Source organism: Eimeria maxima, genomic scaffold (genome assembly GCF_000499605.1).
Source record: "Eimeria maxima Weybridge genomic scaffold, Emw_scaff249, whole genome shotgun sequence".
Taxonomy (NCBI): Eukaryota; Apicomplexa; class Conoidasida; order Eucoccidiorida; family Eimeriidae; genus Eimeria; species Eimeria maxima.
This window is the reverse complement of record NW_013565339.1, coordinates 1-15,695: the sequence shown is the minus strand read 5'-3', so window position 1 is coordinate 15,695 and position 15,695 is coordinate 1. Positions and strand designations below refer to the sequence as shown.

At 49.5% G+C, this 15,695-nt stretch overlaps 3 protein-coding genes across 3 annotated transcripts; 2 read left to right on the top strand and 1 right to left on the bottom strand.

Moving 5' to 3' along the window:
- Nucleotides 1-5,194: 5,194 nt before the first annotated feature.
- Nucleotides 5,195-6,437, top strand: EMWEY_00024250 (actin, putative; the record flags this gene model as incomplete). Its single annotated transcript, XM_013480893.1, has 2 exons — nucleotides 5,195-5,881; nucleotides 5,994-6,437. The coding sequence occupies 2 exons, from the start codon at nucleotides 5,195-5,197 to the stop codon at nucleotides 6,435-6,437; spliced, it is 1,131 nt and encodes a 376-aa protein (XP_013336347.1).
- Nucleotides 6,438-8,231: 1,794 nt separating this feature from the next.
- Nucleotides 8,232-10,450, bottom strand: EMWEY_00024240 (Tyrosine kinase-like (TKL) protein, putative; the record flags this gene model as incomplete). Its single annotated transcript, XM_013480892.1, has 2 exons — nucleotides 8,232-8,468; nucleotides 8,693-10,450. 2 exons carry the CDS (start codon nucleotides 10,448-10,450, stop codon nucleotides 8,232-8,234), a joined length of 1,995 nt encoding a protein of 664 aa, XP_013336346.1.
- A 3,483-nt stretch (nucleotides 10,451-13,933) lies between these two features.
- EMWEY_00024230 (hypothetical protein, conserved) lies at nucleotides 13,934-14,640 on the top strand (the record flags this gene model as incomplete). Its single annotated transcript, XM_013480891.1, has 2 exons — nucleotides 13,934-13,975; nucleotides 14,113-14,640. 2 exons carry the CDS (start codon nucleotides 13,934-13,936, stop codon nucleotides 14,638-14,640), a joined length of 570 nt encoding a protein of 189 aa, XP_013336345.1.
- Between the last annotated feature and the right edge of the window lie 1,055 nt (nucleotides 14,641-15,695).

The window sequence follows — 15,695 nt, the reverse complement described above, 5'->3', positions numbered from 1 at the left end:
CGCAGTGCGAAGAGCGTGCATTATGCAATGAAGAGATGATCAGTTGGTGTTTAAGCTGTGCACCTTACACACCAACTGATCATCTCTTCTTGGCACACAGCACCCCTATATCCCTCTCTGCCCTGCAGACTGCAAACGCGTGGATCGAGGTCATTATTACCGGCATGGAGGACCGCTACAGCAGCTCGTGACTGACTATGCCCAATATGAGCTCGGCAAAGAATAAGATAGGCCTTCCCAAAAACAGACGATATTGTGGAAACCCCGCCGAGTTTTCTTCTTCACCATTAATTGCTACGCCGATGGCTAAGATATAGGCGCTGTCCTTCAACAAGGAAACGGGAGAAGCCACGTGGTGCCTGCCTATTTTGCCATCCGTGTATTGAGGAAAAGCACGCTTGAATGCCACGAAAAAGGGAGATATAGGTTTAAAGTTACCTGGATCTTTCAACACTTTCCAGGTTTACGTCGAGGTAGTCACCTCGACGAAGGAAGGTGACTACCTTCCTTCGTAAGGACAGACCAAAGCCTTCTGCTCTGGCAGAGAGAATCTGCTGGCAAGGGGCTTTAGCGGTTGCCCCCGATGACCAATGTACAGAGGCAACAAATGCTATTTTCGCCCCGTTTGTTGCCTATTAACACTTCACAGTGTCAGCTATCGTTGGTGTGCGGAAGGTTGCGGTTGCTGAGGAAGGGCAGAAAACCGCCAGTTTGCGCAAAAGAAGAACGTCTTCTGTCTGACAGGTTGCGAATTGTATATCCGAATTTGCTAAGAAAGATAACGAATCTGCTACACATCTGGAGCTAAGCAGAGTGCAGCGGATCAGGATTTTACTTTAGGCGATGACTCAAGGCAGGTCCAGATGCTTCTTCCCTACGCTGTATGGGACAAGCTTCACCTCACACTGAAAAGGCCCGCTTAGTTTAATCTAAGTGCGAACTCCGCTGATTTTCTGCTACGGTAAGTGGCTTTTTACTTTACAACAAGTTGCTTCTTGCTTCATTCACACGGTCTAGCAAAATATACACTGCTAGTGCAGATTTTGATTAGTGCATGCATGACGAATGACTAAACAGTTGTTTCCGTAGCTGCTGTGTGGAATGGTTTGTCTGATTTTTCTTATGATGCGTTCTTCTAGTTGCGCGCACGTCGGCTACTGAGGGCCATGTAGATTTTCAGCAGTCTCTTATTTCTCCGTGCTGCCGTGCCTGCTTACCGGTGTGCTCAACCTGAAGCAAGTTGTGCATTAAGAAGTGCTGCAGCTCACGTCTGCCCCCTTCTTGGCACTACACGACTCCTTTGGGTCTGTTGGCTCATAGAGCCGAGAAGAAACTGCAGGTCGTCTGCCGATTTGAGGACTTTTATACTTTGAGTCTATTGTACCCCTGGACGATCATTACCCAACATCGAGAAATGCTGCTGCTGCACTGGGTAAAAAATCATGGCAAAGAGGAGCAGATGCACACTGAGCACTCCCCACACCTTAGGGGCCACGTGTATAGAACAGAGTACCAGTGACAGTGCCTTGTCACTGTCACTGCCGTGCCTTGCGAAAGGAAACAAAATCTATCATCGGATATTCCTACTAAAATCCCTTTAAGCACTAGGGCCTTTTTCCTCTCGAACTGTGGGTATTGACGAGGATCTACCCTCCAGCAGGCATGCAACCCAGGCCTGGATGCGGCTGTTAAGGTACCCGAAGCGCATCTTAATAGCTTAGTAGTCAACAAAAAAACCTAAAGTAGCATAAGAGGCGCACGTGAGTGCCAGGGAATGCAAGATTTACGTGCTTCTCTGGAGATGTGCTAGCATTTTCATCTCGCACCCGCAAACTACAGTGGTAGGTGGTATGTGGTATTCTCTTTCTTAGAAGGCTTTCATTAAAAGGGGCTGCACGAAAATGGTATCTATCTAGGAAAAGCGCAACACTTTTTGTAGAGCATATATGGAATGTGGGAGGCTTCCGAGATGCACTGAGACGAAGACTTATCCCTGGCCTGTACAGGGGATAGGCAGTACCAAAATGTAAAAGCCTTAAACAATGGGAGTCACGAGTAGACCATAACATAGTCCAGTATCAGTCCTTTGTGAACATAAATCCAGTGATGGACTCGGACTTTTTGCGTCAGCGATTCATATAAATGCCGCTGGGGAAAGCCAATTTGTGACGTTTCCTGACGAGCACTGAAGATGGAACCGACGGGTGAAAGACGCAGCCCATCAAGAAACTGGAGCACCTGTGCGTCACCGCGCACACACAAGCAACGCATCTACCTCCAGGTATGGAAGTAACTCAGATAAACAATCTATGGATGTAGGGACAGTGAGTGCAACCCATCAAAGACAGGAAGCGATCACTTTATCCAGTAGATGATGATGAAATCTGCGCAGTCTGTTCTAGAGAAGGGAAACACTGAGCACGCACCTCACTGTTCCAGCCATGCGTCGATGCCTAACGCACATGACGAAGCATTTCAAGAATTCGACATAAGTGTGGGTGTGAAACCGTATTACAACCACAACCGAGCCATTCCTAGTGTGGCCCCCACCCCATCCTGTTCGAGTGGCACCTTCTTCGGCGAGCTGAACAGTTTGCGACTATCGCCAGTCTTTCTAGTGGCTTATTGTGCTTATGTCTCTATGAGTCCTTACGTAGCCACAGTTTATGACGGGGTTGACGACGGACTACGGCCTAAGCAGTGCTTGATTTTACGTTCTACCTCGCTTCTTCGTATAGCAATTTTGCTCAGAGTTAAGTATCACGGATGGCCACGGTGGCCAGACATAAGAAGATGAAGATATATCGCAGCGGGGCGTGAGCTTCGAAACCCATGCAGAGGTAAAGGCATGAGCATCGCTGTACAGACATCAAATGCTGCCCAAAATAAGCTGAATAGTGGACCTCCAAGCACGAACACGCCGTTGACGGGGCCACGCTGGGCCGTAGATGCTCCTGAGGAATTGTGTTGAACGAAAGGCCTTCAAAATCCTCTGTGAAAACTAAGATAGGTTGCCTCGTTCAGAACCTTTGGACAGAGGGAAAAGACTGGAATAATGGCCTCACTTGTAGTGACCGTCAGATATCAAAGGTTTGGAATATTACATTGGCGGGCCCAAATGGCATGCGTATGCACTCCAGTTCGCGCATGCCTATGTGGAACGCAGTCTTGTGTCTATTGTTTGAGTGCGCTGAAGTCTGCAAAAGCGTGTCATCGAGCTGTGTTTCACAAAGATTCTGCTAAGAGACTTGAAGTCGGGTGCTGATGGCCTGGAACCCATATCCTGTCGGGGCTGGCCCAGACGCCCGGCACATACAATGCGCTAGCTTCTGTGAGATGCCAATCAGCAATGGCAGCAGAAATAAGAGAAAATGTATAACCATGGATCCCTTCCGCTTCCGTACTCGGCGTCGTGCTCCGCTTCGCTACTTCCCTCCTTGCTCGCTATGCACCCCCTTCCAGTGGGCACCCATGCTTGTGCCAGGTAAGTGGGGACAGTCTCGGTGCTTTGTCTGCAATTGCTGCGGTTGCAACTGCAATTCTCTACCCTTTTCACCTCGTGTCACAAGCTGAAGTGGAACCATATATTGCTTGAGGGAAGATTCCCTTAAAAGCAGGGGACCTCCCGTCCTAGTTTCCCGGCGTTCATCCTGGGAGCAGCACCCCAGGCGCCGAAGGTTATGCGAGCAAGTAACCAGATGTGAGCTGCATTGTGTCTTGCCAAGGGCCATGACAGGCCTGCATGCAAGCAAAGACACCGTCTAAGTTGCAAGAACTAACATTGTAGGGAATGCTCAGCCCTAAGTCAGTACATCGAGACGTGCTCATTTGCAACTTCGTGACGGTTAAACTGGGCATGGACCCCAACTTATGTGAAGGATGGCTACGAAGAGACAATTAGGTTCCTATCAGCCGTCGGCAGTGTTAGCAGATGGCCAGACGCGGCCTGTGCCTGTTTTAATTCCCGTTGCTTGGAGTGCTAGCACCTACCGGCCCAAATCGGGGACGCTCTCTCCTCGCCGCACCTGCCGTCCTCACTATCCCTGTGCGCTGTATGCCTGGGCACTACACGGTAAATAAACTGCTTCTGGGATCAACTATCAATTATTTCTACTCTACTGCAGCTCGGGGAAGTCGTCACCAAAGAGAGGACTCCCTACACACCGTGTGGCAACGACGACCACCTGTCTTTCCCCCCCGATGCACAGGAGCACTAAAATGAGCTAGACAGTCAACATATAAACCAGAAATTCCTCCCAATATAACAGGCAGTCTACACTCTACAGTTCGTTGCAGTGTGTGCTAGCCCCGCACAGCGTTTCAGTGGGAAGCCCTAAAGCACCACACACGTCGCAGCGAACTGTGCACAACGCAGGTAAACATGGGTTGCCGAAGCATCCAAACCCGCTTTCTTTATGAGGGCCCGTCAAAAAATAAAATAACTTCCGATTTATGCCAATTGGGTCACGGTGTCATCGTAGAAAAGGCTCGTTTTACGCCACCAATGCTCGCAACTCACCATCTAAAGTCTCACTCGCCAGGAGCGCCAGCCATTTGCTCCTCAGTCAAGGGACAAGGGTTTTAAAAAAGGCAGCACGCGTGTGGAAAAGTATAAATAATTATCCAACTAAGTTAGGGGCACGAAATCGCTGAAAGCTGTCGTGGCCAACAAGCGAGCTGGAAGCGCAGGCAGTACGGCGTGCTCAGCTGGCAGCAGCACACCAGCCCCTCTGGCCCGCCTAGCGGCGGTTCTGCAAGCACACCTTCCCCCATCAACTATCTGCATCTTTCGCAACGAAAGTGGCCGCATTTTACGACGGTTTTGCTGATCATCATTTGCACATCTTCGTTCCCCTGGGCACTATTGCTACAGGTAGGTTAAGAATTGCACTCTCGCACTCACGCACAGTTTGCATGGTTGCTGGTCTGACACTTTCCCTTGGTCTGCGCTTCACATGGTAGGCAAACAGCAGGTAATTCAAAGAAGTAAACTGTGTGGATGGAATATTTTTTATTTATTTGCTTTGGTTATGCCTTTGGTATGTCAGTGCAGCCGAGGCTTTATTGGTCTGCACTCTTGACTCACCATTCACGATTGCTGTGTGCGCGCTTTGTGGAACCACGCAGGTTTTTGTCTACGTCTGCTTGGGTGCTTTAGCCACAGTTCTTCTTTAAATTTTCCTCTTAGGCGAAAATGGCGGAAGAAGAGGTCCAAGCTCTTGTTGTGGACAACGGGTCCGGAAATGTGAAGGCCGGAGTTGCAGGTGATGATGCGCCTCGCGCAGTGTTCCCCTCGATTGTTGGCCGCCCAAAGAACCCTGGTATTATGGTTGGGATGGAAGAGAAAGACTGCTATGTGGGTGACGAGGCCCAAAGCAAGAGAGGTATCCTGTCTCTGAAGTACCCCATCGAGCACGGTATTGTTACCAACTGGGATGACATGGAAAAGATATGGCACCACACTTTCTACAACGAGTTGCGTGTCGCACCAGAAGAGCACCCTGTCCTCCTGACTGAAGCACCTCTCAACCCAAAGGCAAACCGTGAGCGCATGACGCAGATCATGTTCGAGACCTTCAACGTTCCCGCGATGTATGTCGCCATCCAGGCCGTGCTATCGCTGTACTCCTCGGGCCGTACAACAGGTATCGTCCTTGATTCTGGTGATGGTGTTTCTCATACTGTCCCCATTTATGAGGGTTATGCGCTGCCGCACGCGATGATGCGTTTGGACCTTGCTGGCCGTGACTTGACCGAGTACATGATGACCATCCTTCATGAGCGTGGATATGGCTTCACCACCACAGCTGAGAAGGAAATTGTGCGTGATATCAAGGAGAAGCTATGCTACATTGCTCTCGACTTTGATGAGGAGATGAAGGTGCGTCACGAAGATGACCCAGTGCAACAACTATTCATGCACTTTCGAACTTGCGTCACTCTTTCACAGCCTTGCTGTATTGTTTGACTCTCTTTGTGTCGGTGTGTTGCAGAATGCTGAGGATTCGAGTGACATCGAGAAGTCGTACGAGTTGCCTGATGGCAACATCATCACAGTTGGCAATGAGCGCTTCCGCTGCCCTGAGGCTCTCTTCCAGCCTTCGTTCTTGGGTAAGGAGGCTTCTGGTATCCACCGCACAACGTTCGACTCTATCATGAAGTGCGACGTGGACATCAGAAAAGACCTATACGGCAACGTTGTTCTGTCCGGCGGTACTACCATGTACGAAGGCATTGGTGAGCGTCTCACCAAGGAGCTGACTTCCTTGGCCCCGTCCACGATGAAGATCAAGGTTGTTGCGCCTCCTGAGCGCAAGTATTCTGTCTGGATTGGAGGTTCTATCCTTTCCTCTCTCTCTACCTTCCAGCAGATGTGGATTACAAAGGAGGAGTACGATGAATCTGGCCCTAGCATCGTACACCGCAAGTGTTTCTAGATGCAGTAGTAGATTGGGCCATAGCTTGTGTAGCGGCTTCACGACCAACCCATTCCACATTGCCACGACATAAAGGCATTATTGTGTGCTGCCTGAAGTTGGGCCTCATACTGGGCCCGACGAAGCGCGACATACTGAGTAGTAGCTTGTGAGGAGGAAAGACCGAGGTTGAAACTTGTGTAGACAAGCGCCCAAAGCGTTTGTATCTACGGAGACCTCGCGAGATGGGGTTCTGGCTACATGCTTAGCTGTCCGCATGATGGGAAGATGGGGGTGGCAATGGCTGTAGCGGCCCCTTTCTTGGCTCTCTTGCAGGCTGGTCCGTGCATTGTTGCGTTTCACGGAACGCAGCAAGGGGCCATAAGTTCCGTGCATTCATTCCAGTAGGGCAATAAATGGGCCGTAAGAGCTCAGTCTGCTGGCCACCCGTGTTCCTTCCAACTTTACTAAAGAGCATGCGCATCGCAGTTGTTTGCAAAATTAGTCGACCATTTGCGGGCAGGCAGTAGCGTATGAGGTTACAGGGTTTCACGTCTACCAATAGCACAGCACACCACGTCATAGGCAGAGTTGCATTTGCAGGAAAACACCTGAAACTAGATGCAGGTAGAAGTGGGGGAGGGTTGCAAAGCGCGACAGGGCGCTGTTAAAGGTAACGGAGGACATTTCTGTAGAGTTGTTCGTTGCGTAGTGTTCACCAGGTGACAGGGCAACAGAATGTTCCTGACGCGTGAGGCACGATGAAACATGCTGAGCGCGCACCTGGACGACACTCCTTTGGGTTTGAGCTTCCCGTGCTGCTCCAGCAACCTTACCATCTTGTATGCACCGCAACCACCGGCCGGTTCAGGATAGCGATAGACCCAGCGTGAACTGTGGGCTGTTGGCCCAACAGTTGCTTTAGTGCCTGGTCGCTGTCGTCATGATCACTTGTATACAGCAATAGAGGCAGGCAGCTGGGCGATTACCTAGCCTTCCTACATACAAAAAAGTACTTATTTGGGGCAGAAGAGGTTTTCATGTATCACCCCGGTTTGGTGTGTGCGCCGCAGTAGTAGACGGCTGCTGGGTGAATCGGTAGGTGTCCTACAGAGGCAAGTTCTGTGGGATGAGGTGCTTCCGTATGTTCCCAAGGGTGTGGTGGGTTCAACATCTGATGCCATCTACTCAGACTATACTGAGTGGAGGACAAGGCGACCTTGAACCCTAGACACCTTTACGCAGCAGTACACGGCAGTTGCTGGGTGGATAAGGGAAGAGCAGCCTTAAAGGGGCAAAATGCGTTCCGATTGGGTGCTATGAATGGCCATCACTGCCGTTCTGGAATTGTAGGGTGATTCGATTCTAGAAGTGGACGAATTGCAGCTGCAGCACTTAAGTACAGCTAAAGCTTGTAATGTAATGCAGAACGTCTTTGAAAGTTGGAAGAGGGCCAGCTAGGTAGATGTGGAGGGTGATCATAAAATCCAGGCGTGCGCTTTTGTGCGCTCAGATGGGTCTACATCTAACAAAAGGATCTTTTAAGATTCATGCCATACTTATTGAGTTCCCCTGGTGTCAATTTGGAGAACACATCTTTGATATATAGGGTGTCGGGGCGTTCCCACGGGTTCCATGCAAAACAGGTGTCCAATGCTGAGCGCACACTTGGGTGAAACCAAGCTGGAACGGTTGGCTTCCGGCGGTTGTACAAAAGGGCGTGTATAACTCCTGAGCATGCGCACCACTCACATTTGCACCACTTCCCATCCAAACTCCCTTGTTGCATGCGTAGTCAGCTATCTGTCTGCATCGTCAAGAAGGAGACATACCTTCGTTGGAATGGATGTCTTCGAAAGGAATCGGACCCCCGAGTATTTCAATGAGGCAGCATGCCAATCCCCAAAGATCTAGCTTCTCATCCACGTAATTGCCTTCCACAAAGCATTCAGGAGCCATGTAACGTGGAGACCCTCCGTTGTCTTCTAGCTTAAGCTTCCCGTGCTGCTCTAATGACCTAGTCTTGCCGAAGTCGCAGAGCCGAATATTGTACTGCACACATGTATCGAAGACAACACACATTAACAACCACCAGGCAAACGCAGGAAACTCAATTCGCATGTTGAAATATGGCCGTCCACGTGAGTGTTAGAGTGTAAGAATGAAGGTGCAGCCATACAGCCATCAGGCCAGTGAGATAGGGGTCGTCATGGCAGACGGCTAACAGCGCAGAAGCTGGGGAGCAGGGTGTGCATTCGGACGCAGTTCATACTTACCTCACTATCAACAACGAGATTCGCTGTCTTGAGGTCTCTGTGGACAAGGCGCTTCTCCGTATGCAGGAAGTGAACAGCTTCTATTAGTTGCCTACACATCCTTAGTCGAATATCCGCAGGAATATTTGTTTTGTTTTCATACAAAATGTCGAAAATATTCCCCCCATCTAGATATTCAGTCACTAAACCCACAAAGTTTTGATCAATACACACACCGTAGTAACGGACAATAAAGGGGTGTTGAATCATGCGGTAGGAATTTATCTCCCTGGCAACGGATCTCATTGCCTCCAACGTCATTTTGCCATGGGCTTGTTTTATAGCCACGACTTCACCCTTCCACACGGCTTTGTACACTGTGCCAAAGCTGCCCTGGCTGATGCACGATTTTAGAGAAAAGTCAACGCTGCTAATCATCTCCTTCTCCGGAATATTGAAAACAAAGTAGCGGTAGCCCATGGACTCAACAACGCGAGCTGATGCTTGATCTGGGTGGCGACTCTTGGAAACCCAGGAATATGGCGTACATGATACCAGACCCTTCATGTTGCCGTTTCCGGAAACAGGTATCATGTGTGTATACGAACCTTCCGCTGCAACTTTGTTTAGTGCATGACGAGGAAGGTCAGGTGGAGGGCTTTTTGCGTCGTCCCTACGTCGATAGGTGATCCTGCAAACTCGACGGCTCGAGGACCTTGACTGCCGTGACTGCGTTGCTGATTTCTGGTCCATATGACGCCGGGATGAGGGCTGTTGTTCAGAAGGCTTGGGCCACGCGCTCACAACGCGCATTCCAAGAGTGTTAGCAACATGGGAGGATATCTTACCTGGGTTTGGTGAAGCAGCTAGCCGGGCAGCTGCTTCAGTACGGAAAACTTTATCTTTTGGTACATAGGCCTCAATCTCTGAATCAGATGCTGGAGGGGATGGTTCGGCTGTGCCTTGAGATGCAGACGTCTCTCTGTCACTCATAGATGCTCGAATTTCCTCACTTTTCTGGTATGTGTTGTACAGACTGCGAAGGTCAACTGCTCCCATGAACTGCATCGCTGGGTCTCTAGTGCTGCGCCCATCGTCAGAGATGCTGGTGTCGGATGAGGCTTTAAAGCTAGCAGTTCCTTCGGTATCCCGGTTCTTAACCTTCTTGAGGATCTTGTCCTTAGCTGCAACAATGTGATCAAGTTGCATTCTGTCAAAAAAGGAACTGAATAACACCGGTGGCTCAACACGCCGAACATGAGGACCAATAACCTTTTCAGGCTTTGATGCTTCTCCAGCCGGTGAGAGGCCACTGGGATTATAATTCTGAGAAATGACTGGTGGTCGTTCTGAAAGGGACGTCTGCTTGACAATATGGGCACGACAAGCCCTCCTAACATCTTTGGGGGGAACGTATGAAACAACGCTTGATCGGGATGTATACCCATCGTATGCACAGGGAGCACCTCCAAATCGAGAAGAGACGCTCCCCGGGCTCCTCCACATTCGTGTAGGGCTCTCCTGAAGGATGTATGCTGGTGTTTGAGCTTCTGGGCTCGCGCGTTGAGGCATGGAGTGGGGCGGCGGCTCTTGTTTAAACCCATACCATGGCACCCCACTTGGCATTGAGTTGCTTGCTCTAAGGTGAATGCTCCCCTCAGCACCAGTCTGTTGGCCTCCTGAGGCTGCCTTGCTTTGATCAGGCTTTGGAAAGTCTGCAGGTGAGTAGGTGCGCCCCCATACTGGCGAATCTATGCACCGATTCTGCGTGGCAACCATTGTTGGCCTGATCATCATTGTTGGAGCCACTGCAATGAAATAAAAGGAAATGAGTCAAAATGCCCTCTGCGGTCTATGATGAAACATGAGTGGAGGAAGAAGATTTTGTGCTGCAGGTGTCGCTGCTACCGCTGACGAAAGCAGCAACATCGACTACAAGGCGGACGAGGGGCTTGCAGCTTGAGTTATGAGGTTTGCAGTGGCCTGTGTAAAAATCAACTGAGTTGCTACTGGTAGAAGGTGAAAAAACCGAAATTTTCTGGTGGCGCCGCGCCAGAAGGGCACCGTGACGATCTGCTGTCGCTGGTGCAGGGAAATGCGGCAAACGCAGTGACACCTCACATCCAGGTGGACCGCATTTGTTGTTTCTGGCTGAAAGACTTCTTATAAAATGGCCATGAATTCAAAACGCCGCCATTGTACATAGATCACGGTGCATGGCGAGCAGATGCTCCATCAGCTGTCTTCATGTGACCGCTGCCGAGCGGGGATCACAGGCCGGCAAGATCTCGAAGAAGCTAAGCTGTTTTGCCAATCTAGCCGATTTCAGCTCCAAAATTCCTCATTTCTGATGAAATATTTAGTGCAATTCCCGTATCGGGTGGAAATTGCCACAGTGCATCTGCAGAGACACGACCTCTTCGAGCTAGCGAGCACTCGCCACAATCGAGACTCCGTTTAGCCGCATGATCAGACAGCGCCACCTAAGCACACAGACGTCTAGTCACAAAAATTATCATAAAACGACAAATTTGGGATGGAGACCTCTATGACCCAGCAAAATTCTCTACAGCGCACCTACGCAGGTATAGGTGCCCTGGGGTCCGTAGTTCATGCCGAACGGTGTTGCTGGAGTTTTCCGGCAAGTAGAAACGAACAGCTAGCTCCAATTCAGAACCAATATACATGGTATTTACCTTAGAAAGTCATTTTCACTAAAGCGCTGAAGCGTACAGAGATTCAGACTAAGGGTGCAGTCGTTGGTGTTCTGTCGAGCCCTCAGATTCGCGGGACAAAGCAAATTTTCTTTACCATGGAATATATGGTACAGCCAAGTACAACTACATTGTAAGCAATTATGTATGTATATGCAGCATATTGTATGCAGTCAGTGGAGGCAGAGGACGATCCGAGGAGGACCTAGGCGTGCTCACCCAACGTTCAGACGGGCAACATTCGACGATGTATTTTCTATATGGAGAATAGCTTCCAAGCCAGTGTAGCAGATAAGGAAGACTTTATGATGCCCGCCTGAACGTTGGGTGAGCACAGAGGGAAGATTGGGGTTCACACCCTTGGATATTTAATGGCGCATTTGCAGTTCCTTGTACACGCCCGTACGATAGAACTCCGTTCTGTTCTTACTCCATCGTGCCAACGAAATGAACAACCCTACCCTACCCTAATGGTTCTAGGGTGTTCAGGTGTGCGTCTCACCGTACTTCACCTGGAGGTGGCAAACTTAGTAACACAGAGGGACGTGTCGCGACCTTATTGCTGGTTGCAGAGGCTCGTACAACCACAACAGAGTCTTTCTGTAACCTTGGCAGACTATGAAATGTTTGATATTAAAACCTAACACTACATGCATATAGTTAGGGAAAGCGAACGCCTAAAGTAGACTGCACAGTCTTTAGTGATTTAGGTGATTGGAAAGTCTACCTACCTAAATCGCTAAAGACTCTGCAATATTCGTTAATGGCCGACTTAATACTTATTGATATCTAAGCCTCGCGACACATTAAGAGATTTATATTCTGTGTAATTCATCGACGCCATGCCTTTTTTTGCGTCGCGCAACAACCTTCACGTTACATTGGAAACCAGCTGGTAAAATCAACCCATGATGGAAGCCTCTGACAAAAATAGCCTCTGCATTTACTCCTCCAAGTAATACGACAAGGGTTAGTGCCTAACAAGCTATTCTAATCACAATCTTCTTGCAAGACTTCATCGATATTGTGACTGGAAGAGCATCAGGGTTTTGCTGGAAACCAACATTTTAGAAGCTAAACTCAAAAGCTAAACTCACCCATGCCACTTACCTAGGGGCACATTCAGCTATACAGAGCCAACCGGATCACTTCTGATCTAGGTGTGAGAAAAGGAGCAGCTGCCTCATCTACCCTACCTCCAAATTGCACCCCAGCAGGTGGACGTGCTCCATTTGCGTCACACAAGCCCTCCCACTGGCAGCTAACACGCACCCAACTTGTCATACTGAGCCCTAGTAAACAGTTGAGACTGGATTCGAGGTCGACAGCGAATGTGTAGCACCTGATGTTCACCTCTACCGTGGAGGTGCCTCATGCGTAATGACGGATTGGGCGTTACCAAATATTTTTTCTACGGCTGCGACTCCCTGCGTCCAATAAGGCGTCCCGGATACGTTTATTTGTAGTGTATACTGGTGTTCCAGAAGATACTTACACCCGGATCGTGCCCGCTTCCATAGTTATGAAAACAGTCTCAAACCCGACGCGTCCGCAACTGGCGACGGTCCAGTGGAAAATGCAGGGAGACTCGCCCCTTGGCGTCAGAATTCGGGCTCTCCGGATGATTGTGAACTCATGTTGATTGACGTAACATTAGTCGATTATCCTTTTGCTGCTTATTTATCATCATTTTCAACATAGCATACACCGGCCGAGGGCCCCACGGGTTATGCCAACGTGAGCGCCGCTGCCATCGGCTTACCTTCCTTTCCGTGCTGCTATATTAGAAGCCTTCGATGCACTGGGAATTGTTTATTTCATTCTTTTCCCTAATTTTCGAAGCACACAGACGGCGGAGAGCGTTGAATGGACGAACGGTGCACATTGGGTGGCTCCAAACCACCGCTTGTGACGCTCCGGTCTGTTGCTTTTCGTTCTTTTCTCCTTGAAGGGTGAAGACCCGTCTATATTCGAGTGCGCAAAATTGTTTTGAGGGTGTGTGATGGGCTTCTTGACAGTTCATTATCCACGAACTAAACAACTGCAGCTCGGTGGGCAGGGGAAGTCAGCGCCCAAATCATCGTGCTCATGACAAGCTCTTTTTTTGCCTCCTTATGATCGTTCGGGGAATCGGGGAATCCGACGAAACGATTATAAGTGTCCGACGAATCTCTAGAAAGGAGAGTATAGGACAGGTGGAGGGAGGCGATCAGGCGCTGATGCTTGGCAAGGAGCATACTAGAAGTGCCCCGAACCTGGGTTTGCAGGAAGTGAAAAGTCTTTGTTCTTTAATGTGACTGCAGTCTTCCAGACTGAATGCGCTTGTTAACCCCACCTTTGCCTCAGACTCTCTTGCTCAAGCGTGTACCCTGGGCGAGAACTTACACAGTATACTGTCCCCGCTTACACTAATCACCCGAAGAATGTGCTCTCCTACTAGTGTGGCCTCCTACTCCTTGATCGACAGTTCAATATAGTTGCCTTTGAGTCGCTGAGAAACACCGCCTCCACTTGAGCATCGTATCCCCATACTGGGTTCTTCGCATAAATGGACCCGTTTACGATAGTCAGATGGTTGGGAGTGTGTGCGGTGAGGCATTTCTCTGCTTAAGTAACAATAAACCCTACAAAAGAGCTTTTATGCAGTCATATGTGTATGGAACTAATTATGTGGACGAATTGTGTGCATGAAGCAAGACCCACTGCACATTCTTGTTTGTCTATCAGGAACCGCCCATAGAGGAGGCGCAGCCTGCTTGGTGGTTGGATTTGCAGAGATCCGAAGCACTGCAGAACAAAACGGAGAAGACTAGCAGCGTCACTAAGCAGGCCATCTTGTCTCCTGCGGCGTCGTCACATTTCGCCCCAGGAGTCGAACGGCGAAAAGTGCGTTTCGCTTCTGAGCCTACTGCAGATTCTCAATGCTTCTACGAAAACGATGCAGAAGTCGTCATTTCCCCGGCCCAACCGAGTACGCAGGCCTCGCTAATTCATGCTTCTGAACAAAACGAAGTCGCTTCCTGGGACCTAAGCGATCTGGAAGATGCAGCGGCTATCCGCCGCATGCTAATTTCCACAATTGACACGCCCCGTTCTTCATCCGATGGCAGCCTTCCCTCCAGCAGTTTCGTGGATTCCCATTACGACTTGAACCCTTCTGGTTCTGAGCCTGTGTTTCATGAATTATGTGGCAGTTCCATGGACAGCGCGAGCCCACAAGGATTTAGCACATCCGCTGGGCAAACTGGTGACTGAGGACGTCGCCGATTTTAAAGTTCCCATAAAGCGTTAGACACAGCCCATATTATTTGCACTGTTTTCGCCGTTCCACAGGTGATTCGGTGAGTGAGACGCACCAGTTGCTGCCGGAGGTGCATTGGGTGCAACTCAGCAGTTGAATTTAATCTTTCTCCTAGGGTGATTCAAGGGTCCTGGCTATGCTTTGGTGAATGGGTGGGGAAAAGGATGGTAGAAGGTCTTGATTTAGGGCAAATAACTTTGACGAGGACTGAGGACAATTTGAAGCAAACTTTGACAGAGAGGGGGTACGGACAGGCTGGTGTCCAACAGCACACGTGCGGCTACACAAGCGGTCTCTACAGAAATTCGTGAGAAAAATTGTAAAATTGTGCTGGACTGCACTTACTACGGGGCTCCTTAATTGGCTGAAGCGTAACGCAGGTAGACTTTACTGAAGAGGTGCTTTAAGCGTGACGAGGAGCCGGACAGATCGGCAAACTTAATGCTTAACATTCCGTTCGCTCCATCCTCTACGGGGAGCTTATTTGTGCCATACATTTGCACGCATGACACTACTGTAATTATCTCCTTTCAGTACTGCGGGAGCAGGAACCCCTAGGCGATCATGCATGAGGGCTGGAGGGATGTATGCAGTGTTTTTTTGACCCCGGTACCAACAATGACCATTCTCGTATTCATGCATTGATTCATGCGTTTGCGATGCCTACTGAAAGTTGAACATACTCAATAGAGAGTGCTCCACCGTTTCTCGGCCAACGCACACCACCCAGGGGGACATCGGTCCTATGGACAGTGCAACGACTGGTGATTTGCTAGAGAAGAGGGCAAAATCTCGCCAACATTAGCGGAGACGTCACCAATATGATGCGAATACCTTTCGACTCTGAGAGACACCTTTGAACGGAGGTGAAAATTGCAGTTTCGTAATGTGCGGGATATTGCTCTCGTTCCCGTGTCGTGTTGTACCTGGGTACATAGAGTAGTCAAACTGCCATGACACAAGCGATGCAAGTAGACTTGAGGCTTATATATATATAATATATATATAT